The sequence below is a fragment of the Piliocolobus tephrosceles genome, chromosome X, assembly GCF_002776525.5.
Source record: "Piliocolobus tephrosceles isolate RC106 chromosome X, ASM277652v3, whole genome shotgun sequence".
Lineage (NCBI taxonomy): Eukaryota > Metazoa > Chordata > Mammalia > Primates > Cercopithecidae > Piliocolobus > Piliocolobus tephrosceles.
The window spans coordinates 46,264,508-46,290,067 of record NC_045455.1 but is presented as its reverse complement, the minus strand read 5'-3'; the positions used below and the strand labels follow the sequence as shown (position 1 = coordinate 46,290,067).

The 25,560-nt window shown below is 34.8% G+C and overlaps 1 protein-coding gene across 2 annotated transcripts in view; it reads right to left on the bottom strand.

The window, feature by feature from the left end:
- The window catches only part of KLHL1 (kelch like family member 1), a 414,035-nt gene that overhangs the window by 20,361 nt on the left and 368,114 nt on the right, over positions 1-25,560 (bottom strand). For both annotated transcript variants that reach the window (XM_023185609.1, XM_023185603.1), the window contains one exon: positions 20,599-20,761. In XM_023185609.1, the coding sequence (XP_023041377.1) occupies positions 20,599-20,761 (163 nt within the window). The remainder of the gene's footprint in view (positions 1-20,598; positions 20,762-25,560) is intronic.

The window sequence follows — 25,560 nt, the reverse complement described above, 5'->3', positions numbered from 1 at the left end:
CAACTGGTGAGGGTGGAGATTGTGAATACAATTTAAATAAGTAACCAGAAAAGTTCTCACTGAAACCTTTTGCAAAAAACTTGGAAGATAGTGGTAGTGATTGAGGGTGACTTCAGGAATATGTGGGGAAGGAAGTTTTAAGGATGACTAAATAGTGAGTGAAAAATTTCAGAAGCAGGAAGGAAGCCAGAGTGGCTGGGGCAGAGACTGATATGAGAGTGGTAGTTCAAGGTGAATGGCAGCTTACAAGCCGCATGTAGACTTTTCTCCTGAGTACAACAGGAAGCCATTGTGGTTTTTGAATAGAGGGAGGATATGATTTGTTTGTGTTTTAATGAGATGAGATGTGTGAAAGGAAAATAAATCCTGGGACTCTCAAATCACTAAAGCCAAAGGGAAAACTCAAGCTTGGAACTGCTTAGCACAAACCTGCCTCCCATTCTATTCCTAGAAAAGATAGCTACTAAGATGTAAAAAAAATAAAAATAAAAAAAAAGTCATGTACCTTCCTCACAAGGAATTTCCTTGTGGACAAAGGGCAGACATAATTCAAAGCCATCCCTCTGCTCACAGATAAGTGAATATCTGAGTGTCCCCTTTGGAAAAACTAGTCAGAAACTCAAAATGATGGAACCACTTGTCTCTTACCTACCTATGGCCTGGAAGCCCCCTCCCCATTTCGATTTGTTCCACTTTTCTGGATGGAACACATATTGATTGATTGATGTCTCGTATCTCCCTAAAATGTATAAAATCATGTTGTGCCCCAACCACTTGTGGCACATGTTGTCAGGTCTCCCAAAGCTGTGTAATGGTCACGAGCCCTTTAACTTCGGCAAAATAAACTTTCTAAATGGACTGAGACCTGTCTCAGATATTTGGGGTTTGCAGATGAAGTGTTTTCTTTACTATGGACAATATATCCAATATAATATGTTTATAAGTAGACTTAAATCTATAATACTCAATTTCTAAATAAATGCATAGGAAGACAGTATTACTTAGCATATAAATCAATCGAGATGTAGATTTACAAATTCCTGCTCTAATACCATGTAATAACTCTAAAATATGATATGTAAAATTATTTTAAATCCTAGGAATTTTTTTAAAGCTATTTATGTTTCTCGTAATGACTGCCATAGTAAAATATATCTGATTGCCCAAGTGTTCCCTTCATGTGTGTAATTGTGTAATACCTCTTTGCTTGATTACTCACAAGTAGTCTGCTAGCTCTCAATCTTGTAGTATGCTAAAATTAACCAATAGGAACATTTAAAAAAAAAAAAAGTATTGAACAATTTAGCTTGCAAAAACACCCAGAAGTGAAATAATTATTCACTTATAAGTTTTTAATCATCCTAAACACCTTATGAAATCTGAACCTCATTTATTTCTGTTTCATTTAAACTGATGATTTAACACAAAAGAAGTATGGAGTAACCCTAAGATATTAAAACGTAACTAACTGTATCTTGCAAGGACTTTACTTATGGGCATCTTTCTGTGAGATACCTAGCAGAGCCCTCGTACATAGTTCATAAATAAACACGACATGAACTTCTTATATTCTATTGTTTTAAAGGAAATGTTTACTTCAAGCTGCTTTATTTATTCATAAACATTACTCTGATAAATTATACTATTGAGTTATTTGAACCAAATGTTGATAATAATAAAATAGTTCTAGGCCATAATAGATCGCAGTTTTCTGTTTCTGAAATTATTTCAAAAATTATATAAATATATATCTGAATTTACATTAAAAAGTAATGATGACATACAACCCACTGAGACTAAATCATGAAGAAATATGAACTCTGAACAGACCTATATCTGTCTAATCTAGTATCAAACTACATATAGGTCTGTTCAGATTTTGGATATTGAATCAATAATCAAATTTCCCAACAAAGAAATGTCCAGGACCAGACAGATATGTGAATAAATTCTCCACAGCACTAACCATCACAGAAATACAAATCAAAACCACAATGAGATATCACCTCACTCTAGTGGGAACAGCTATTATCAAAAAAACAAAAAAATAATAAATGCTGATGAGGATGTGAAAAAGGGGAAACTCTTATACATTGTTTATGGCAATGTAAATTAGTAAAACCATTACAAAAAACAGTATGGTAATCCCTCAAAAAATTACAAGTAGATTCACCATAAGATCCAGAAATCTCATTACTTGGTGTATATTCAAAGGAAATGAAACCAGTATATAAAAGAGACAGCTGCACTTCCATGTTTATTGCAGCACTATTCACAATAGCCAAATTATAGAATCAACTAAATGCTCAACAATGGATAAATGGATAATGGAAATGTGCTCCATTTGTTGGAACACAATAGAATACTATTCAGCCATAAAAAGAATAAAATCCTATTATTTTCAATAACATGAATGAGCTTGAAGAACATTACCTTAAGCGAAATAAGCCAGGCACCAAAGACAAATACCACATTATCTCACTCACATGTGTACTCTGAAAAAAAAATGTCTCATAGAATTTGAGAGTAAAATGCTGGTTATCAGAGACTGGAGACAACAAGTGGGGAGGGGTAGATGGAGAGAGGTTGGTCAATGGGTACAATTTTGCAGTTAGGAGAAATAACTTTTGGTATTCTATTGCGCATTAGAGTGACCACAACTAACAATAATGCATTGCATAGTTTGAATAGCTAGAAGAGAGGATTCGAATGTTCTCACAACAAAGTAATAATAAATGTTTAAGGTGATAAATATGCTAATTACCTAATTTGTTCATTGCACAATATGTACAAGCACCAAAACATAGCATTATAATCCATGAATATGTATAATTATTATGGGTCAAAAACAAAAACAGAAAGTAAGCCCAGGATCAGATGACTTTACTGGCACATTCTCACCGAGCAATTATAATACATGCTCTATATACATACATGTCTTCATGAACAATTATCAGGTCAAACACATTGGTTCACACTTACAATCCCAGCACTTTGGGAGGCCAAGGTGGAAGGATGACTTTAACCCAGAAGTTCAAGACCAACCTGAGCAACATAGTAAAACCCCATCTCTAAAAAAGTTACAAAAATTAGCTGGGCATGTTAGCACATGCCTGTAGTCCCAGCTACTCAGAGGCTGAGGCAGGAGGAGCACTTGAACCCAGGAAGTCAAAGCTACAGTGAGCTGGAATCATGTCACTGCACTCCAGCATGGGAGACCGAGTGAGGCCCTGTCTCAAAACACAAAAACAAAAACAATCATCAAAGGTAATCTTCTTATATCTCCACCTCACCATCTATTTACTCATAGTTTAGACTGATTCTTTGCTTCTTTCATTGAAAAGACAAATTAGATGTTGAGAATTTGAAGAGCAGAGAAGAATCTGATGACGGAAGTCAATGCACTGGCAGCACAGAAAGTGACAGCTGACAGTTTCGCAGCCAGAAAGGCAATGTGACATTTCCACTTTGAGTTGAAAGATGAGTAAAAATTTGTAAGATGAAAAAACAGGGGGAAGCTTTACATACAAGGAAAGCATTACATGTAAAGACCGGGGGCATGAAAGGTCATAGCAGTTGAGAAATAAAGAGTGACAGGTAAGTCATATTGATGGAAGGGGTGGTAGTAAAGGAGGGGATGAAAGATGTGTAGCTTGTAGGATGAGAAGGCTAGATTGAGAATGAAGGGAGTTGCATGATATGCTATGAAGTTAAGGCTTCATTACAAGGCAGTGAGTTAAGGACAGAAAAATAACATTCTTCAAAACCATCAGCTTCGTAGAAATACTGACCAGTATATCCTTACGTGCCAGGATTTGACAGGAGATCCAGAAATATTTTTGACTAAGTGCACTCTTCTAGGACCTTGCTGAAAATTGCAAGAATCTGAGACTTCCCTGCTATTTCGCCTATTTTTGTGTTTACCGGCATACAGATCCGTTTTAACTAATGTTCAGTCACAGGTTTCAAAGTCTTGAGGCCTAGTTAGCAGGTGCTCATCTAAGTTAGTGCCATATATTTTATATTCTATTACATACAATACAGCAGCTTAAGAAAACAAATCCTGTATTGATTAGGATATGTGTCTGAATGTGTGTAAACATGGTTTTACTGGTGATGAGATCCAGGCTGCATTGCTAGAATATGAGCATTGTCAAGAACTGTGAAGAATCTGAAATTCTACCCTACTTCCAAGCTAACAAATTAGCCTGCTCCAGTTTCATGGATGTCAGCAGAAGAAACAAGATTCATGGAGGAGAGAGAAGTGACTTTGCTACTGACAATACAGTAGGCAGCATAAATTTCATGTTTACATCTGTACTCCTTGTTTCCCCCAAGCCTCACCAGCATGATTCGGAGATACTCACGTGAATGCTGCACATGTGGTGGGTTTGTTTCACCTCTAAGGGATCTCTGAGTTTTGGAAACTCTAATCCTTTAAAGGGGCTGCCAGAAAACCTGCCCAACCTTTTCCCTGAAGGGAGACTTTATCTTTATGATTCTGGCCAAGGAACAATTCTCTACTCTCTGACCGAAAGGAAGTCACTATCTTTGTCTTCCAACTCTTTGATCTACAAATATCCTGAAAATATGTTATGAAAAACAGTCACCAGTAATTATTGTTTGGAAAATGTGCAGTAATCCTAAAACCTTATAGACAATTGTCTATTAACCCTCATATCTTGATGTCCCAAAGTGCAGTCCCAGTTACCACAACCATGGTTCAGACAGCAGGATAAAGGAAAATTGGAAGAAGGAGCACAATCTCTCCCTTAAAGAGTCCACCTTTTAGGCTGCACAACTCACTTCTCACATCTCACAGGTCAGAACCAGACACATGGTTGTACCTAGTTGGTAAAATGCTGGAAAGTCTTGTCTTTATTTTAGGTGCCTCACTAAAAATGTGTGTCTATATTGTCATATAAAAAGGAGTGAATGAGCATTGGTGGATAATTATCCATACTCATTCATACATTCATACTCTATCAGCCTTCACAGTCTCATTTACCAGCTATGTGTTATAAGAGTAGCAAGTGTCAAGAGGAGTTTGCAACAGACACCATCATTTCTTAGCAAGTGAAAAGAAAAGCACTCACCAGTGTATTGTTGTAGCTTAGTGAGATCCCGTTCACTGTCCTGTAAGGCACATTAACAAGTACCTCCCACGGAAAGGCACATATAGGAGTAATCTGACAGTAGTATTGACAAGTTTTCTCATGTCCTCAGATGAAAGAGCTAGTGCCATAACACTAGATCTTTTCTAACCCTATGTAGCATGGTGCATTCATATTTACTTTATCATAGGTAACTTTTTGTTGCATATGCAGGGTTATTTCTACTCATCTTTTAGTCAACTGAGGTTGTGTCTCCACCAGAAAGTCTTTTCTGATCCCACTTTGTCTTGTTCCCTGAAATTTAACTTTATTTATAATTTGTATCCTAGGTATAGTTATTTACATTTTTTCATACTTTACCAATAAAGCATATTTCAAGGAAAGTGCACAGAAAGCACTCCCATACCATTATGTAAATATTAGAATGTTTTGCTAACTAGCTTGGGATATTAAATATAATTTTCACTCACTGTATTTGGTTACCCAGAGAAAGTGTTCAGGCATCCTTTCTGTTGTACAATAAAAGCATTAGAATCCCCCAACTCCAGTACCTTTGAAGTAACTCTAGATTCAGAACTTAACTTGGTCCTTTGTTTCCTAATTAATGAAGAGCTCTTTAATCTGATGCCATGAGAAAGCTTGTCAATCTTGCTGTCAGATTGCTCCTATATCTGCCTTTCTGTGGAGGTACTTGTCAATGTGCCTTACAGGACAGTTAACGGGATTTCACTAAGCTACAACAATACATTGGTGACTGCTTTTCTTTCTACTTGCTAAAAAATGATGGTGTCTATTGCAAACTCCTCTTGACACTTACTACTATTATAGCACACAGCTGGCAAATGATGCTGTGAAGCCTGATAGAGTCCACCTACCTTTATTTTTTAAACATACCCAAATTTATGAAAAGAATTTGACAATTATAAATATGTGAATTAATTTAGATCAATTCATCACATACCCAAACTTGACAGAATTCACCAACCCAAAACTGTCAGTTCCACCTTAATCCCTCCGTATTTCCTCTGTTCCCAGTCTACGCATTTTATAATACTGCAACTTCTTCTTTGTTATTGTATTGTAATTCCTTTTAGTATAATGTAAGCTCTCTGAGGAGAGAATTTATTTATCTTCTTTGATATATCATCATGGCCAATACATGTTTGTGAAATTTTTAAAAAAATGAATGAAGTACTTGTTTCTAATTATAGAAAAAATAGTGATTCATCTGTGGAAACTTATCAATGAAAAAGCACCTGCTTAAGTTCCACTGAAGCAAGACTTTGACAAATGACAGGGAAAATTATTAATTATGTGTCTTGGGAACACAAAAGTAGGGAAGAAAGAAAGATTAATTTTAACTGGGTGGATTCAAAAAGGGTTCACAGGAAAGGCACAGATTAAATTATGCTTTGGATGGTGGAAAATATAAATAATCTCATATCGGTTTTAAGCAAAAGCAGATCTTAATATATTTTAACTTTTCTTGACACTATTTTCTTCAAGTACAATAAATTCAGTCCTGTTAATGCTGATCTTGCCACACAGATATTGCACATAGAGAGCTAGACAAGGGTTTGTTTATCAGTCTAGAGTTTTCAAATGTATTCAAAGATCAAGTGAATATTGAGCAGGAAACTAAGTGGACAGCAAATAGTGGACACTCACAAGTTAATAAGAAATAAAAAGCAGGGCCGGAGCGATGGCTCACACCTGTAATCCCAGCACATTGGGAGGCCGAGGTGGGCAGTTCACGAGGTCAGGAGATCGAGACCATCCTGGCTATCACAGTGAAAACCCGGTCTCTACTAAAAATACAAAAAAGTTAGCTAGGCATGGTGGCGGGTGCCTGTAGTTCCAGCTACTTGGGAGACTGAGGCAGGAGAATGGAGTGAACACAGGAGGCAGAACTTGCAGTGAGCAGAGATCGCGCCACTGCACTCCAGCCTGGGTGACAGAGCGAGACTCGGTCTCAATAAATAAATGAATAAATAAATAAATAAATAAATAAGCAATGAAAGGGGAATCTAGGCAGAAACATGGGTAAGTGAAAAGGCAAATGGGTGTGGACAGTCTAGGTAGGTTCAGGGAAATGGAATAATTTGGTATGGCTGGGACATTAGGTGGTTGTAAGGCAGGTGGTGAGAAAAGAGAATGGAGAAAGAAAGTGAAGTCTAAGCTATGAAAACCACTATATTCCAGATTGAAGAACCTGGCAGTGACCATGCTCAAATAGGGCACCAAAATGAGCTGTTGAAACACATTTTAATTCTGAGGCATAATTTATTAAATAATACCTTTCAACAACTGGCATATATCTTAGCCAGTCAACTATTGTGATGAAATTCTACTAATTGTACGGTTTCCTTGAGAAAGTAGAAACAACTCTTCAACCAGAGTGAATATTTATAAAATTGAAATGCAAACATGTCACTGCTCTTTTTTTTTTTTTTTTTTTTTTTTTTTAAATCTTTGCAATATTTTTACCTCGGCCAAGTTACCATATGATCTGAGCACCTGCCATTCTATTCAATCTTTGGGGCCACTCGCTTTCATGATGCTCCTGCCAAACTTAAATTTTGCATTTTATATTCAAGGACTTGATACAAATTTTTATTTCTTACTGGAATTATCCCCCATCACATATCCATGCTAGATATCTGATAAATCAGTCAGGTCCCTTAGAAACTCATCTCTTTCAGTACATGAATTAAAACTCTCCTGAGCTCATTAGTAGCCTCAACTGAGAGTCAGTCAACAGCAATTTCTTTTGTTTTTCTTTATTTTTTAATGTGTGAGTCTAAGATGAATTAAAACTTATACAATTTCAGGTGCCACGTTTGAGAAGTAGAATACCAAAATTTGAATAAAAGTTAGAAACAGAGTATTGGGAGGCACTATGCATGTGATGGGCCTTGAGGCTTAAGGCACTGTGCTAGGTATTAGGACATAATAGAAAAACAACAGACAATGAATCCCGTTTTCATAATGTTTTAAGCTGTATATGCTTCAGACTGAACAGAAATTACAACTGCCTTGTTAGAATTATTTTTTGTTTGTTTATTTGAGACAGTCTCACTCTGTCACCCAGGTTAGAGTGTGCAGTGGCACAATCTCAGCTCACTGCAGCCTCTGCCTCCGGGGTTCCAGAATTATTAACATGAAGCTTTGCATGCCTGTAATTCTAGCACTTTGGGAGGCCAAGACAAGTAGATCACCCGAGGTCAAGAGTTGGAAACCAACCTGGCCAACATGGTGAAACCCTGTCTCTACTAAAAATGCCAAAAAAAAAAAAAAAAAAGCAAAGCATGGTGGCGCATGCCTGTAATCCCAGCTACACAGGAGGCTGAGGCAGGAGAATTGCTTGAACCTGGGAAGTGGAGGTTGTAGTGAGCTGAGATTGCTCCACTGCCCTCCAGCTTGGGTGACAGACCGAGACTCTGTCTCAAAAAAAAAAAAAAAAAAAAAAAAAAAAAAAAAAAAAAAAAAAAAAAACATGAAGATTTGAAGGAATAAATGAATGAATCCATTTTGCCATAGTAAATCATGGAAGAAACTCTGTTTTCATATGTTTTGCAGATTCTTAAGGGAGTGGTGCCACATATTTATTAAAATTCAAGCCTACTTATGTGTTCAGGCAGAATCACTATCTGCTTTGTGAGCTAAGAAAAATTTTAAAAAGCACAAAAAGACATCTTAGCTAGAATGTAAAGTGTGAAAGAACCAAGCCAAGGCAGCTACCGAAGAAGAAACTAACAGAACCACTAATGTATATATTGTTCGGGGAATCTGAGGTTATATTTGGCCAAGCACCACACATCCACGTTTATTCACTTTTTTTTGTTGTATTTTCTTTATTCACCAAGTAAGTCTGTCTGTGCTGGCATATATACCCTTTAGTTTAATCTGTCTTACTAGAAGATTCACTCAATTTGTTACATGAAATTGATGCAATTTTGGTCTTGAATCCATCAGAACACACTCATTAATTTTAAGCCATAAACCAATTTCTTTTTTTATTATTATTTTGTTTTTTTCCCCCCACAACAAATAGTATCATAAATAACCTAAACTTAAGATAAGTGTTCATTGTTTTTTATTACTCTTAATTGGAAAAAATGCTGAAAATAATATTTAGGGAAACAATAGCCAGGTTAGAATGACACATTAGTGTTATGTGGTAGCAAAACAAGGGGGAAAAAAAAAAATCACATCAGCAGAGATGAGGAAAAAAATAAAAAAAAAAATGTAAGAGGGTGGTGTTAAAACAATTTTCTGCTATGGGTCTGAAGTAAACGGTCACTTTCTAATGATTATGTTTCTGACTGAGTAACACAGGAAAAGTACCCAGACATTAATAGCCAGTCATCAAACCACAGAATTTTAAGGCCATTAAATCACACCCGGGGGGAAGAAAGAGATGCCAAGTAAAATCTCTACTAATTCAATTTAAAGGAAAACAAAATGCAAGTGAAAAATGGAACTATTCAAAATATTTTCACAGAATAGAATTAAAATTCATAATTAAAATGTAAGCAATTTTGGCAATGTAAAAATTAAAAACTTCAAAGAGTATTGATATCACACTCTGATATTTTTTAAGAAGAATGATACTACAGCAAACAGAATTTCTTAATATATGATGTATGCTAGCTGACCAAAAAATACAAGGACAAGAAAAGCAATCTGAATAGTGATTTCTATGTATAGTAAATTTAAAAGGTGCAGTAGAAGAAACTAGATAGACAATTTAGTCATAACAGCATGTAAGAAATTGAAACAAGACTCTGCACTAAATATTTTCTTCATTTATTTCTGATTAAGATTGGAGAATGTTTACAACAAAATACATATTTTAAGTTGATTCAAATTAAAGTCATAAAGAAGGTAACAAAGCTATAATGCAAGCTAATTATCCAAAAAATATGGATAAGTAATGTACTAACACTTTAATATGTGTGTGTGTGTTTTCATTACAAAATAATGGAACAAGTGAATAAGATAATGAAAGGACAGGATACTTCTCACCCATATTGAGCAAATTTGCTATGTTAATGAGATATCCATTTTCTAAACAACACCAGGAATAAATCAATTGGTGTCAATGTAAATGGTAAGAAAAATTCACTGAATAACCGATTGTTACTTATAATTAGTGATTAGAAAATGTTAAAAGGCAAAAAGGATTATGCTTTCCTCTATTATCCTCTATTAGAATTATAAAAATTAACACCCAAGAGAACATCCATTTTTTTATTTTTTGGATATAGGATCTTGCTCTATCACTCAGGCTACAGAGCAGGCGGCATGATCACAGCTCACTACAACCTCGACCTCCTGGTTCAAGTAATCCTCTCACCTCAGCCCCTCGGCCTCTCAAGTAGCTTGAACTACAGGAGCATGCCACCATTCCCAGTTATTTTAAAAATTATTTGTAGAGATAGGGTCTCACTATGTTGCCCAGGCTGGTCTCAAACTGCTGGTCTCAAGAGATCCTCTCACCTCGGCCTCCCAAAGTGTTGGAATGACAGGGGTGAGTCACTGTGCCTGGACGGAAAACATTCGTTCTATTATTGTAAGTTTTACTATCCACGAATAGATATACCCACTGGATAGTTTTACTTTTAATATTTAATATTGAAGAATGTTAAATTTTATCATTAACTTCCAAACTAAGTGTTTTTAAAGAAAAATATTGTAATGCTTAAGAAAAAAATCATTTTTCAAGAGAAAATGTGAATATAAATAGAAAAAGTGTTATTAATAAATGTACATATTTACATGTTATGCAAAGCAGTGTTAATAAAATGTATGTATTATTAAATACATAAGTTTTCTATTGAGTAAAGTGACAATATTAACACAAATGAAAATATCTTTTCTATGAATATCATTAAAAGGCACAACAGAATAAAAATTGTATTGAGAGGAGTGAGAAGCAGAGGTAACTATTTCATACAGAAATAATTTCAAGAAATTTATTTTAGAAAATTTGCAGATAAGAATGAAAATTGGTAATAAAATATTTTAATTGCCTCTCCTAGAAATCTCAGTATTCTTCAGAAGGTAATGGAAGAATAACCAACCACTGTTTTTGCAAGCACCCCATCACTATAGGCTGTGTATGATTTTAACTTCTTTTCACTTCTACATAGCATCCTTCCAAAGCAGTGGTGATAGTAGGAGTTGGAGTTTTTCTCAGCAACTATAGCCAAAAGAAGTCTAACAGAAATGTTTACAGATACTTTTTGATATTGAGAGTGATTATAGTGTAAAGTTTAATAGCGAACATTACTGCAGATAAAAGCTTTACCAAATACAAAAAATAAATTGAATTAACAAGTAGTGATTTGCTTTGGCTTTTTGTGATTCTGGTTCACCATTTCTTATCTAATAGCTTTCTAAAAATTATAATGGATATTGACAATAATTAAACTTCTAGCAAAACATTTGAGAGGAGGATTTTGAGAGCAAATAAATGTACCTTGAAAAAAATTAAGCAACTTAAATGTTATGTGACAGGGAAAATCACAAGTAGTAAATAGAAAAATAAAATAAAGTAAAACAAAGCATGTAGAAGTTTTCCATCATATAAAAGTTTTCCATCATATAAAAATAAAAATTTACGTTTCTTGACGTAAAAACATATACTTTAAAGACTTAAAAGACTTTAAAGGTGATAAAAAGACTTTAAAGATGATAAAAATACTTTAAAGATAAGATAACACACTCAAAATGAGGTGGTTATAAAGGTGATTGGAAGGAGGGGAATCAAATAAAGATATCGTGTAAGAAAAGTTAAAACGCAAAAATTTTAAGTCTGCGCTGGAAATACAAATGATCATAAACAAATTGGCATTGATTGAATTCATTCTTTTTTTTTTTTTTTTTTAACTGACAAAGGAGACTTATGGCAAAGAAATCAGTCTTAAAACACACATGGAACCATTAACGTAAGTATGTACTAAAATATATCTCAAACCAGAGAACTAGAATAATAGGAAAAGGAAAAATTAAACAAACAAGTTTCAATAGATTAAAAACTTTCCTAAGCAGAAGAAAGAGTTGAGATTGTTAAAACAAATCTCCAAGTAGTAATTTAAAAGAATGAGAAGTAGGCCTCAGATTGTACCCCCAGAAACATTTTGACTTTTGAGGAGGAAGTACAACTTTTTAAGCTGTTATCTCTCAGGTCTACATCCTCTCCTGTATTTTCTGCTTTTGAAATAGGGGCTAAATCTCTGGAAACCGCTTTTCTGCTTTGCCAGCTGGTTCCCTATTAGGATCTGACATCAGTGGATGGCAAAGACTGAAAGACTAGAGGAGAGTAAAGGGTCTTTTTTTGTTTGTTTGTTTGTTTGCTTGCTTTTTTTTTTTTTTTTCTTATGAGTGTCACCCCATCCTTTTCTCACTGTAGCAGCAAGAGTTGTTCTGTAGCATCAGACATCCCTAGTTTGCAGTTTTTCTAAGACACGCCATCAGCTTCATTGAGACTACTCTAAGACATCAGCACCAGCAGATTGGCATCAGCTCCTCAGAGCTCTGGATCCCAGGTCTTTCCTGCTGAGACTAGCTCCAGCTAAGCAGTGGTCCAAATCACAGTTGACTGAATTTCAGTGCACAGGCCCCTTCCCCAAGCTTCTAAATCTTAATCATTTTAACCTTGTCTTTTAGTTCTCCACCCCCAGGAGAGGTAGCTATTATTTTGAGTTGATTAATTTACAATATAGTGTTATTTTGTTGACTTTTTGGTTAACTAGTAAATTTTCATATTTACTCAACAAAACTTTGTATTTAATATTAAAATATCTTTGTTTAGAATAACTGATAAATGACTGTTCTGATTTCTGGCTCTTGAATGAATGTTAACTAATATAAACACAGTAAAAATATCTATAAGAATAAAGGTTTGGGTTATAAAAATGCATATGAAAGATAAAAAAATCACTGAACTTACATATCTCCCCTACTCCGCAAAAAAGACAGAATATCAGTAAATAATATCTATTGAATTTAAAAAATACAAGGCAGAGATATTAAATTACTTAAGCTAATTTGCAAACAATGTGAAAAGACAAAGGAAAGTCCCTTTCAGACATAGAATCTAATAAATTACATAATCAACACATACTTCCTGGAAAGTAAAAATAATAAAGTGAGATGCATTCACTTGGAAATTATTAATTTTCAGAATACACGAAGAACTCCATAAATCAAAATGAAAAAGAACACACAGAAATAGAATTAGAGAAAATTTTGAAAATAAACTTTAACAGAAGATATACAAATGACTAATACATATATTAAAGATTTTTGATCACATCAGTTCTTGGAGAATGTGACAGCATTATTCACCAGAATGGAGAATGATAAATAAAAGACAAGTCGGATGTCACCAAGTCAGTAGGGTGCAGGGAGCATTCAGAATTCAAAAATCTGTTAATGTGTGGATAAATTAGGAAAACCAGTTACAAACACTTTTGAGCAGTATCTACTAAAACTGAGTACAAGTAAAGCCTAGTAATTTAATTTCTAAGTCTACAACCAGCTAAAATGTGTGTATATGTTCACCAAAAGACATACATAAGAATATTCATAATTGCATTATTCTTAATCATCAAGAAGAGGAAATAACTTAAATATCCAACTACACTCAGTAGTTGAATGTAGGAAAATGAGTAAACTTGTAGTATAATAATTGTTATACTTTGGATGTGTGTCTCCACTCAAATCTCATATTGTAATGTACAGCCCAGTTCTGGAGGTGGGGCCTGGTGGGGGTAATTGGGTCATGGGGGCAGATTTCTCATGAATGGTTTACAACCATCCCTCTTGGTACTGTCCTTACAATAGTGAGTGAATACTTGTGAGATCTGGTTGTTTAAAAGTGTGTAGCACCTCCCACCTGGATCTTTTGCTCCTCCTTTGACCATGTGATATGCCTGCTCCCCCTTAGCTATCTGCCATGATTGTAAGTTTCCTGAGGCCTCCCCAGAAGCTGAGCAGATGTCAGCATCATGCTTCCTATACAGTCTGAAGAAGTATGACACAAGTAAAGCTTTTTTCTTTCTAAATTTCCCAGTCTCGAGTATTTCTTTACGGCAATGTGAGAATGGACTAACACAGTAATAAAGAAAAGTAAACTCCAAGAACAACTATTAATACTATAATTTGTTAAATTCTGAATTTAAAGACAAGAGTAAGTAGAACTAAATCAAATGAAAATTAAGAAAATATGGGTGCAGCACACCAACATGGCACATGTATACATATGTAACAAACCTGCACGTCATGCACATGTACCCTAGAACTTAAAGTATAATTTAAAAATAATAATAATAAAATAAAATAAGAAAAAAAAAGAAAATTAAGAAAATAAGGAAGAAAATGCACGTAGCCTCTGTGTAAGATTGTTTGATTACAAATAAAAACAAAACCATATAATGACACTGGCAAATGCTATGACAAGATAAAATTAGCGGTAACACTAACAGAGAAAAATAACAAATTAGCACAATCACAACATAGAATGAGGACATAGCAATACTAAATAAATGATTTGTGGCAGTGATGAAATTAGAAGTGATATGTGACTGCCATCTGCTAAATTTTAGAATATCAGTAAAATAGAAATTTTAAAGGTATCATATATAATAGTGTACATAAAACTTCAACTGTCATTTCTTTCTCATGCTTAACAAAATTATGCTTCTCGTGATTTAAGACAATTATAGCAGATAAATTGTAGAAAGCTGCTTCATTCATGCCATGATGTTATGCTAAAATAAGATTTATTTCATAATAAAAAATTTTATAAAATAATTTATAAGCAACTTTGATACAAAATCATAGCTAGAATATGGAATGCAAAAAAAATTACAGAATTAATACAATATGAGCAAGAAAGATTTACTTAGACATGTAATATGATTTATAGAGTATTTATGCAAATTACCACATAAACAGATCAAATAAGAAAACAATCACCACCTTGACAAATTCATAAAATATATGCTAATTTTAGAAAATAAAATTTCTACTATGGAAACTACAGAGAGTAAAATACTGCTTTTAACCTTAAACAATATATGTATATCAAACAACTGAAATCAGAGACTATAAAGCACTATAAGAGTTTTCCAATTAAAATGGACAGATAAGGACACCTGATATCACTACTATTTAGGTAATTATTCTAAAAATATAAACAACACAATAAAAAGGAAATATATATTAAGAAAACAGAGAAAAAGTTTCCTTATTAGTTTATTAAATGTTTATCTTTCTAGAAAACCTATTATTATCAAATGAATAGTAAATATAACAAACATATGCATTTAGTTAAATGGTTATATATAAATTATCTTTTATAATTAATTGTGCAATTATTAATGTTTACATAGATATAAACACAAAATACGTAAAATATTCAAAAATATGAATAAACATGAATAACCTCAGAAAAAAAAGAATAACGTTGCCAAAATTAAACAGCACTAAAATACAAGGAGAGTAATTTTAAAAGATAAAAGTACAACTATCTTCTCAGAAGAAAATACTAACATTTAAAATTTAGAGATACCACATCTTTCTCAAATTAATCTGTAAATATTTATTTACAGAGAAAATTCTAAAGGGATGTTTAAGAGTGACTTCTTAAAATCTGAAAAATGTATACCAAAGTTTAAATAAAAGAATTTAGAGGATAGCAGGGGTGGTGGCTCACGCCTTTAATACCAGCACTTTGGGAGGCCGAGGTGGGTGGATCACGAGTTCAGGAGATCAAGATCATCCTGGCTAACACAGTGAAACGCATCTCTAATAAAAAAATACAAAAAATTAGCTGGGCACCTGTAGTCCCAGCTACTCGGGAGGCTGAGGCAGGAGAATGGCGTAAACCTGGGAGGTGGAGCTTGCAGCGAGCTGAGATCTGCCACTGCACTGCAGTCTAGGTGACTGAGCAAGACTTCATCAAAAAAGCAATTTAGAAGATAACTAACCAAAAGAATTTTTGAAAAAAACAGTTATTATAAGGAATATGCTTTATCTTTGCATTAAACAAAATGTATAATGTGAATATTTATTAATTTTATATGTATATCTCTGTGTATGCACACATACAGTGTTAATTCACTTTTTATGAGCCAATTCTATTAAAACAAAGATAAATAAATGGAACTTCATTAAATTAAAACATTTCTGCACTGCAGAAGATACAACCAGCAGAGTGAACAAACAACCCATAGAGTGGAAGAAAATATTCCCAACGTACACCTCCAACAAAGGTCTAATATTCAGAATCTACAAGGAATTCAACAAATTAGCAAGAACAAAACAAACAATCCCATTAAAAAGTGGGTTAAGGATATGAATAGACAATTCTCAAAAGAACACATACAAATGGGCAACAAACATGAAAAAATTCTCAACATCACTAATGATCAGGGAAATGCAAATCAAAACCACAGTGGATTTAACCACTTTACTCATGCAAGAATGATCATAATCCAAAAATAAAGTAATAGATGTAACGGAACAGCTTTACACTGCTGGTGGGAATGTAAACTAGTACAACTATGGAAAACAGTGTGAAGATTCTTTAAAGAACTAACAGTACGACTACCATTTGATCCAGCAATCCCACTGCTGGGCATCTACCCAGAGGAAAAAGGTCATTATATGAAAAAGATACTTGCACATGTATGTTTATAGCAGCACAATTTGCAATTGCAAAAATATGTAACCAGCCCAAATACCCATCCATTAATGATTGGATAAAGAGATTGTGTTATATATGCATACCATGGAATACTACTCAGACATAAAAGGAAATGAAATAATGGCATTTGCAGCAACCAGGTTGGAATTGGTGATCATTATTCTAAGTGAAGTAACTCAGGAATGGAAAACCAAACATGGTATATCCTCACTCATAACTGGGAGTTAAGCTGTGAGGATGCAAAAGCATGAGAATAATACAGTAGTAGGGAGTAGCCAAGATGGCCAAATAGAAATGGCTCGACCTCAGCTGCTAGTGAGAAGATAAAAGTGGCAAGTGTATTCTACATCCTTAATTGAGGTATCAAGTTTCTCTTATTAGGACTGACTAGGTGGTTGGTGCAACCTACAGAGAGTGAGAAAAAGCAGGGTGGAGCAAAGGCCCACTTGGAGCTGCACAAGAAGGGCACTGGGAGCTTCCTCTCCTAGTCAAAGAAGGTGGTGAGGGATTGTCCTCTCCCTCCTTGAAAACCATGCTTTTCCCACAGATCCTTGCATTCCCCTTGCAATCTGCAGATCAGGAGGTCCCCTTAGGGGTAAGCCCACACCACCAGGGCCTTCTGTCACAAGTACAAAGCTGTGCAGACTCATGGTGGCTGCTTGAGTGGGCAGCCACTGGAGCTGGCACTGGGATACAGGAGTATTTTCTCTGAAACTCCCATGAGGCAGGAGATCTGTCCATTCCCGTGTGAAGGAGGCTGAAGCCAGGGAGCCAAGTGGCCTCACTCCCACAGAAACTCACAGTCTAAAACCTACTGGCTTGGAATCTCTGCCAGCTAGCACAGTAGGCTAGAGACTGCCTAAGAAGATGAGTTCCCAAGAGGGAGGGACTGCTGCCATCACTGTGCTCCAGTCAACTGTTTCCCTATGCTGTTGGTGCCAGCAAGACTGGGTGATCTGGACTGGGAGCAATTTCTCGCGGGGAACACAGTGACTGGGAGAGTTCATGGCCAGACTGCTTATTTAAGCAGTACCCTGATCCACTCCTTCTCACTAGAGGGGGCCACCCCATGGGAATTTCAGCATCCTCAACCAGGGATTTATGAAGAGAACTCTGATATCCCTGAGAGGAGCCCATAGGAGGAGGGGCAGCTGCAGTATCATGCCTCAGCAGTCTTAGTCTTTTTTTCCTGCTGGCTCTAGAGAGTTAGGGCAGCCCAGACGAGGAGGATTTTCCCCAGCACAGCACACATGCCCCACCAAGCTGTAGTCAGACTGCTTATTTAAGTGTCTCTTCAATCCTGATCCTCTTGACTGGGTGAGACCTCCAAACAGAAGTCTCCAGACACTTCATACAGGAGTGTTCAGACTGGCATCAGGTTGGTGTCCCTCTGGGACAGAGCTCCATGAGGAATGAGCAAGCTGCCATCTTTGCTGGTCTGCCACCTGCAATGGTGGTATCTCCAGGGGTGGGAGGGACCCAGGCAAATAGCGTCTGGAGTGAACTACCACCAAACTGCAGCATTCCTATGGAAAAGGGGCCTGACCACTAAAAGAAAAACAGACATAAAGCAACAACAACAACAACATCAATGAAAAAGACCCCATAAAAACCCCATCCAATGGACAACAGCCTCAAAGATCAAAGGTAGATAAACCCATGAAGATGAGAAAGAATCAACACAAAAATGCTGAAAACTCAAAAAGCCAGAGTGCTTCTTCTTCAAATGATAGCAACATGTCTCCAGCAAGTGCACAGAACTCGGCTGAGGCTGAAATGGATGAATTGACAGAAGCAGGCTTCAGAAAATGGGTAACAATACCCTTCACTGAGCTAAAGGATTATGCCTCAACTCATTGCAACAAAACTAAGAACCATAATAAAACACTACAGGAGCTGTTAACCAGAATAACCAATTTAGAGAAGAAAATAAATTACCCGAGGGAGCTGAAAATCACAACAGAACTTTACAATGAAAACACAAGTATCAACAGATGAATAAACCAAGCAGAAGAAAGAATATCAGAATTTGAAGACTATCTTGCTGAAATAAGGCCGACAGATAACATTAGAGAAGAAAGAATAAAAAGGAATGAACAAAACCTCCAAGAACTATGAGATTATGTTTAAAGACCAAACCTACATCTGATAGGGTTACCTGAAAAAGATGGAGAGAACAGAACCAAGCTGGAAAGCACACTTCAGGATATCGTCCAGGAGAACTTTTCCAACCTACCAAGACAGGCCAAAATCCAAATTCAGGTAATCCAGAGAACCCCAGTAAGGTATTCCACAAGAAGACCAAACCCTAGACACAGAATCTTCAGATTTTCCAAGGTCGAAATTAATGAAAAAATGCAAAGGGCAGCCAGAGAGAAAGGCCAGGTCACCTATAAAGGGAAGCCCATCAGACTAATAGCAGACCTCTTAGCAGAAACCCTATAAGCCAGAAGAGACTAGGGGCCAGTATTCAACAGTCTTAAAGAAAATAATTTCTGACCTAGAATTTCATAGCTGGCCAAACTAAGCTTCAAAAGTGACGGAGAAATAAAATATTTTTCAGAGAAGCTAATGCTGAGGGCATTTGTCACCATCAAGCCTGCTTTGCAAGAGCTCATAAAGGAAGCACTAAATATGAAAAGGATAAACTGTTATGAGCCACTACAAAAACACACTAAACTATACATACCAGTGATACTATGAAGCTACTACACAGATAATCTGCAAATTAACCAGATGGCATTATGATGTCAGGATCAAATGCACACATAACAATATTAACCTTAAATATAAATGGGCTAAATACCCCAATTAAAAGACAGAATGGCAAGCTGGATAAAGAGTTAAGATCCGTCGATGTGCTGTATTCAAGAGACCTATCCCCCATGCAAAGACTCACACAGACACAAAATAAAAGGATGGAGGAAAATTTATCAAGCAAATGGAAAACAGAAAAAAGCAAGGGTTGCAATCCTAGTTTCTGACAAAATAGACTTTAAATCAACATATAACATAAAAGACAAGTCCTTGACGAAGACTGACTTATTGTTTGCATTTGTAAAAGGATTTATCTGGAAGCTTTCATAAATAAGACTGCAGAGAAAAGAAGTAAAAAGATCAGAATAGAAGCTGTTGCAGTTGTTTAGGCAAGAGGTGACACTAGTTTTATTTAGATCTGTGGTTTTCATGGGGAAGACAGGGGCTGTATTTTGCCACTTTCCAGGAAATATTAGGCAATGTCTGGAGATAATTTTGCTTGTCACACTGAGGTGGTGGGTGAGGGGCATCTAGTGGATAGAAACCCGGGACACTTCTAAACACTCTGAAATGCACAGGACAGTAGACTTCTTTCAACAAAGACTCATCTAGCCTCAAATGTCAATAGTGTTGTGGTTGAGAATTCTTGACTTAGAGGGATAACAATGAAGATGCTTGAAAAGTAACCTAGTGTAATCATGCAAAGAAAGATATATTGAATACCAGATTTGAGTAGTTTTTTGAAGGCTACTCAAATAGTTTTCCAAAAATGATATCAATTTTCCCATGAAATATATTCGATACTTCTTTAATAATCAATTAATGTGAAGAAATTTTGGGTTCTGTTGTCTATAGCGAGAGCACCAGTCTTTATTTGTCAATTTAAAAATATCAACAGCTTAAAATGTTTTAAAACAATTTTTACCAGCTTATTAAAACTTATTTTTCAAATAATATTTACACAACTTTTTTTCTAAGATTAAAAAAATGAGAAAAAAATGTACTTACTTGCCATTCAATGCTGCTACACCAACTGTGCTCCGAGCAATTGACATACTGGCTACAAATGTCCATTGTTGACTCTGTGGATCCCACCTTTCCACTGTATTCAGATAGCTCCAGCCATCGTGGCCTCCCACAGCGTAAATAGGGCCTTCAAGTACTGTTACACCTAAAACATTAGATAAATGACTGTTATGACTATAGTTAATATCATATCGAGCATTTAAAAATTTGTTAAGTGGGTAGATCTCCTGTTATGTGTCCCTAATACCATAAACTTAAAAAAAAAAAAAAAAAAAAAAACAACTTCAGTTGTTAAAAAACTATTGTAATCTTGTAGAAACTACCTACCATTAATTGAATCATTCCATTAAAGTGAAAACAAAGTTGGGAGCCAAAAATAAGTATTATGACCTAGATGCTTTATACAATAATACTAATTCCCATGTTTATGACCATATGAAGAAACAGATACTAAAAATCAAAGGTAAGATATCTTGGGCCCCTACTTTTAAAGAGCATTTCTACACTGCTATTTAAAATACTTTGTTACTTCCAACAATGTTACCTTAAAGCAATGTAATATTACCAGTTTGAATTTCAGAATAGTATTCTCTGTGCTTTGGCTTCCCAAAATTAAGTTAAAATAAACTTACATAAAGCTTAGAAAATATGACATCTTTCATATTATTAGCTAAAATTACTAAACACAAGCAATTAAAACAAATACAATTAATAGAGAGCCATCCATGGGAAGATACATACAACTAGTACTCATTGCTTTTCTAGTAAACTCATATTTTCATAAATAAATTTTCTTAAATGCTCAACAGTTGCTAACTATTTAAATATCATGTTAATATTGATGTGCTCTATTTAGCTGTTGAGAAATTCTGATGAATATTTCCTAAAAGGGTACAATTTGAGGCTGATTATAAAGAAGTATGAAGCATCTGTGATTTTTACCCTACTACTAAACTGACAAATTAGACTGCCACAAATTTATGCATATTGATTAAGACATGACTCCTGGATCAAAGAAGAAATACAGTTTATTACTCATAGCAACAGCAATAGTCAGAGTATCAACAATTTTTGTTTCTGCTGCTGGTTCCCCAAGCCCCAATTCCCATAGGGTGATCCAAAGAAGGTAATCAACATGGCCTTAATGTTTCCCTTCTCTTGATCAAACTTTAGACAGTTTCTTCCTGTGTCTAGAGCCCTGGCTTCATTTTCCTTAGAGCATTTACTTTAGAAAACTTATAACTGTAAATTATTTCTCTGCTTCTTTTAGATGTAAACCTTTGATAAAACCCCTTGCCAGTTTCACAACCCAGGACTGTCTTTCTCAAGGACTTGGGAGCTGCTGTTCCTTTGAAATGTAGTCGTTAAGGTATTCTATCTCCCAGACTCCTGAAAGTATAGGAGCCTAACTTCAGTTGGTACCTTGCCTCAAGCTATAAAACTACCTTTTGAAATAAAGATAGAAGAAAGTTGTCTGTTCCTTTGAGTAAGGCCAATTAGCAAACACAGATTGCCTATGGTATGATCCACCTACCCAACCTAGTTCCCAAAAACTCTATGACCTTTGTTTTAGAAGAGTGTAGTTCAGTCACAGTTTTGTCCTCTCTTCCTTATTGCAAGCCTTCAATAAAATATTTCTTGCCTGTTTAAAATTGCCTCATACAATTTTTGCTTTGAAAAGGGTTAATTGAAACCTGTACATGCAGTAGATTGTATTATGGAAAAGAACTATAATTTATAATGGCCAATAAACATGCAAACCCATTGCTCTGGAAGGAGATATTATCTTTATGCTTTTAAGCATGACTGCATTTTATTTTGGAGACAGGAAATATCTCTCTGTTCCTAGTCTTTCTGTTAAAACAACCTCCTTTTAAATATATTCTGGAACAAAGGGCACTCAATAACTTGACTTTAAAGATGTGCAGAAATATGAGAGACCCATGAAGAACTGTCTCCCAAAACTGATGTAAAAATAAAATGGCAACTCATTTATTCATTCATTTATTTAACTATTATTCATTGAATGACTTTTATGTGTCAGGAATTATTACTGGCACCGAGGACACAGTGATGAATTAGGCAGACAAAGTATCTGCCCACAGTGAGCTCTTATAGCAGTCAATGAATCAACTAAAATGGAATAAGTGCATTGTTCCCAATAAGTAAGCATGCTTCACACATATTACACAATTATACAATTATAACTTAATAAAAAATGTAGCTGAATAACATTAAAAATGTTCTACAACACAAATTCAACTTAGAGATGTTATTTTACACAATCCTATGCATATAGAGGGATCGTGTTTTGAGTGCAGGCATAGTTAAATTAAAAAGCACAAACTTCAAATCTTATTCTTTCATTAGGTAGGAAATGGGGATTAGAAAGGATGCATAAATGTGAAGGCTGAGGTCATTTCAAAAGGAGATGATATATCTCATAGGCTTTTTAGAGAACTATAGGTAGATACATGTATCAACAATAATTAACTACATGGAGATTAAAGTGAAAACATCAGTGAAGTTGTCAAAGAGATGCTGAAATCAACTTTTTACTGAGCACCAATTAGATACAGAGTAGATTTTAGGATAAGTTGCGTGCCTTAGATTGGGTAGAAAATATTTTGATTGATTTATGCTTCTCTGGAGAATATGATATCTATCTGAAAGGATCATATCACTAGGATAATTTAATAAAGTTAACAAATTTAAATTTTGTTGTAAGAGCAATGGAAAATCACGGACATGTTTCATAATAGGGATATGACTGCTATGACAAATTTATTCTGGATGTTTTATAGCGAATTGATTGGAGTCAGGTTAGGTTAGGTGACAGTCGGGAGATGATTAGAAGAAAATTTCAGAAATTCAAAAAGTAGAAGGTAGTAGATTGAATTAACAGGTTTCAGTTTAAACAGAGAAAAGTGAACATGTTTGAAATATATTCTGAGAGTATTGCTGTTCGAATTTATTAACAATGCATAGGGGTGTATGGATGGAAAGGACAAATCAGGGCCGGACGTAGTGGCTCACGCCAGTCATCCCTACACTTTGGGAGGCTGAAGTGGGCAAATCACTTGAGGTCAGGAGTTCAAGACCAGCCTGGCCAACAAGGTGAAACCTCATCTCTACTAAAAATACAAAAATTAGCTGAACCAAGATTACTCCACTGCACTTCAGCTTGGGCAACAGAGTGAGACTTTGTCTCAGAAAAAAAAACAAAAACAAAAATAACAACAACAACAAACAGAAGAAAGATTAAATTAGAGATAAATTGGTTAAACAATTGAGAAGTTTAAAGGGTAGAAAAACTTGAAAATTATTTTTGGGGAACATTTGAGAACTCCATTTTGGATATATCATGTTTAAAGGGACTATTGCACATTTAAATAGGGCAAATAAATAGGCAGTTAAATATATATGCCTACAGTTCAAGACAGTGTTAGAGGTATATGTAAAAATTTTGGAGTTATCAACAATTATATGGCTTTTAAAATCATAATCCTAGATATAATCAGTTAGGAAGACAGTAGGAAGAGAGAATGTAACAGAGACCATAATCTAGCTTTAACTAGCTCTAGTATTGGTTACATGAAGAGAAAACAAAAAAGATAGAGAAGAAATGGCCAGATAGGTGAGAGGAAAATCAGAAGCTTTTGGTATTTGGAAAGTAAGAGTGGACAAAGTTTCTAGGAGGATGGGCTAATCATTGGCTTTCATATTTCTGACCAAGTGCATATTTATATAGGATTTAAAAATAGGTTCTGCACATGGTTTAATCCATTCTGGTTACTACTAAGTTATATATCCTGCAAATATCATCCATATGTGCCTTGTTTTTCTTAATTGCTGGAGGTTACTTGGCCTTATAAAAATGCTTCACCAGAAGCATAATATATATACGCACATTACATTAATATAGAATATATAAATATATATTAAACTACATTGTAAATGTAATGAAAACCTTGTAAGTGTTCAGTTTTATGGTATTTTTTTACAAGAATATCACTGTATACCTACCGACTATCACTTCCACTCCAAAACCTCTCATGCAACTTCCCAGTCAGTATACCTCCCAAAAGGTAACAATAATTTTTGAATTAATTCCTCATATAAGAAGTTTTCCTGATTTGAACTTATAAATTAATATAATTTTTTTAAAAATTCCTTTAAAGTTGTATCTGTGACATTTTTATTCAGAAATTAGGTGAGATAGTAACATTTTAAAATTACATATATTATTACACTATATAGTTATGACACTTTTATAGCTCCATGATATTGTTGATGAAAATTTGCATGGTTTCCAGTTCTAATATTTTTAAAATAGAGCTGAAATGTACAGTTATTTGATGCACATATGAATTCACTTTACCTAGATGTAAAATGTCTGGGTCATAGAATATACTTACACTGAAACTGAGTAAATGTATCAAAAAGTTTTCTAGCTTTTTTTTTTTTTTTTTTTTTTACCGATTTTTATTTCCCTCAGTAAAGGAGAGGAACCTCGTTTTCTGATAACCTCTCACAACTTGTCACTGTGAAACATTTTAGTTTTAGTCATTCTGGTGAGTGAGTAATTGTATCTCATCGTTCTGTTAGTTTTCACCAAGCTGATGACTGATAAAACTAGGCATTTTTTCATGTGATTTTTAGCCACTTGAATATCCCTTTCTGTGAAAGCCTGTTAAAAACCTCTTCATTTTTAATTGAATATCTCTTATTAATTACATCATCTTATCAATTTGTAGCAGTTCTTGTAATCAATTTTAAATATTATGGATATAAATTCTTTGTTAATTTTAAAAATAAAATTAACAATAAAATTTAACATTGGTGGAATTGATATGCAAAAATATAAAAATGGACCATGGCCAATACACAAAAGTCAATCTAGATGGATCATAGAATTAAACATAAAAATTAAAACAATAATCT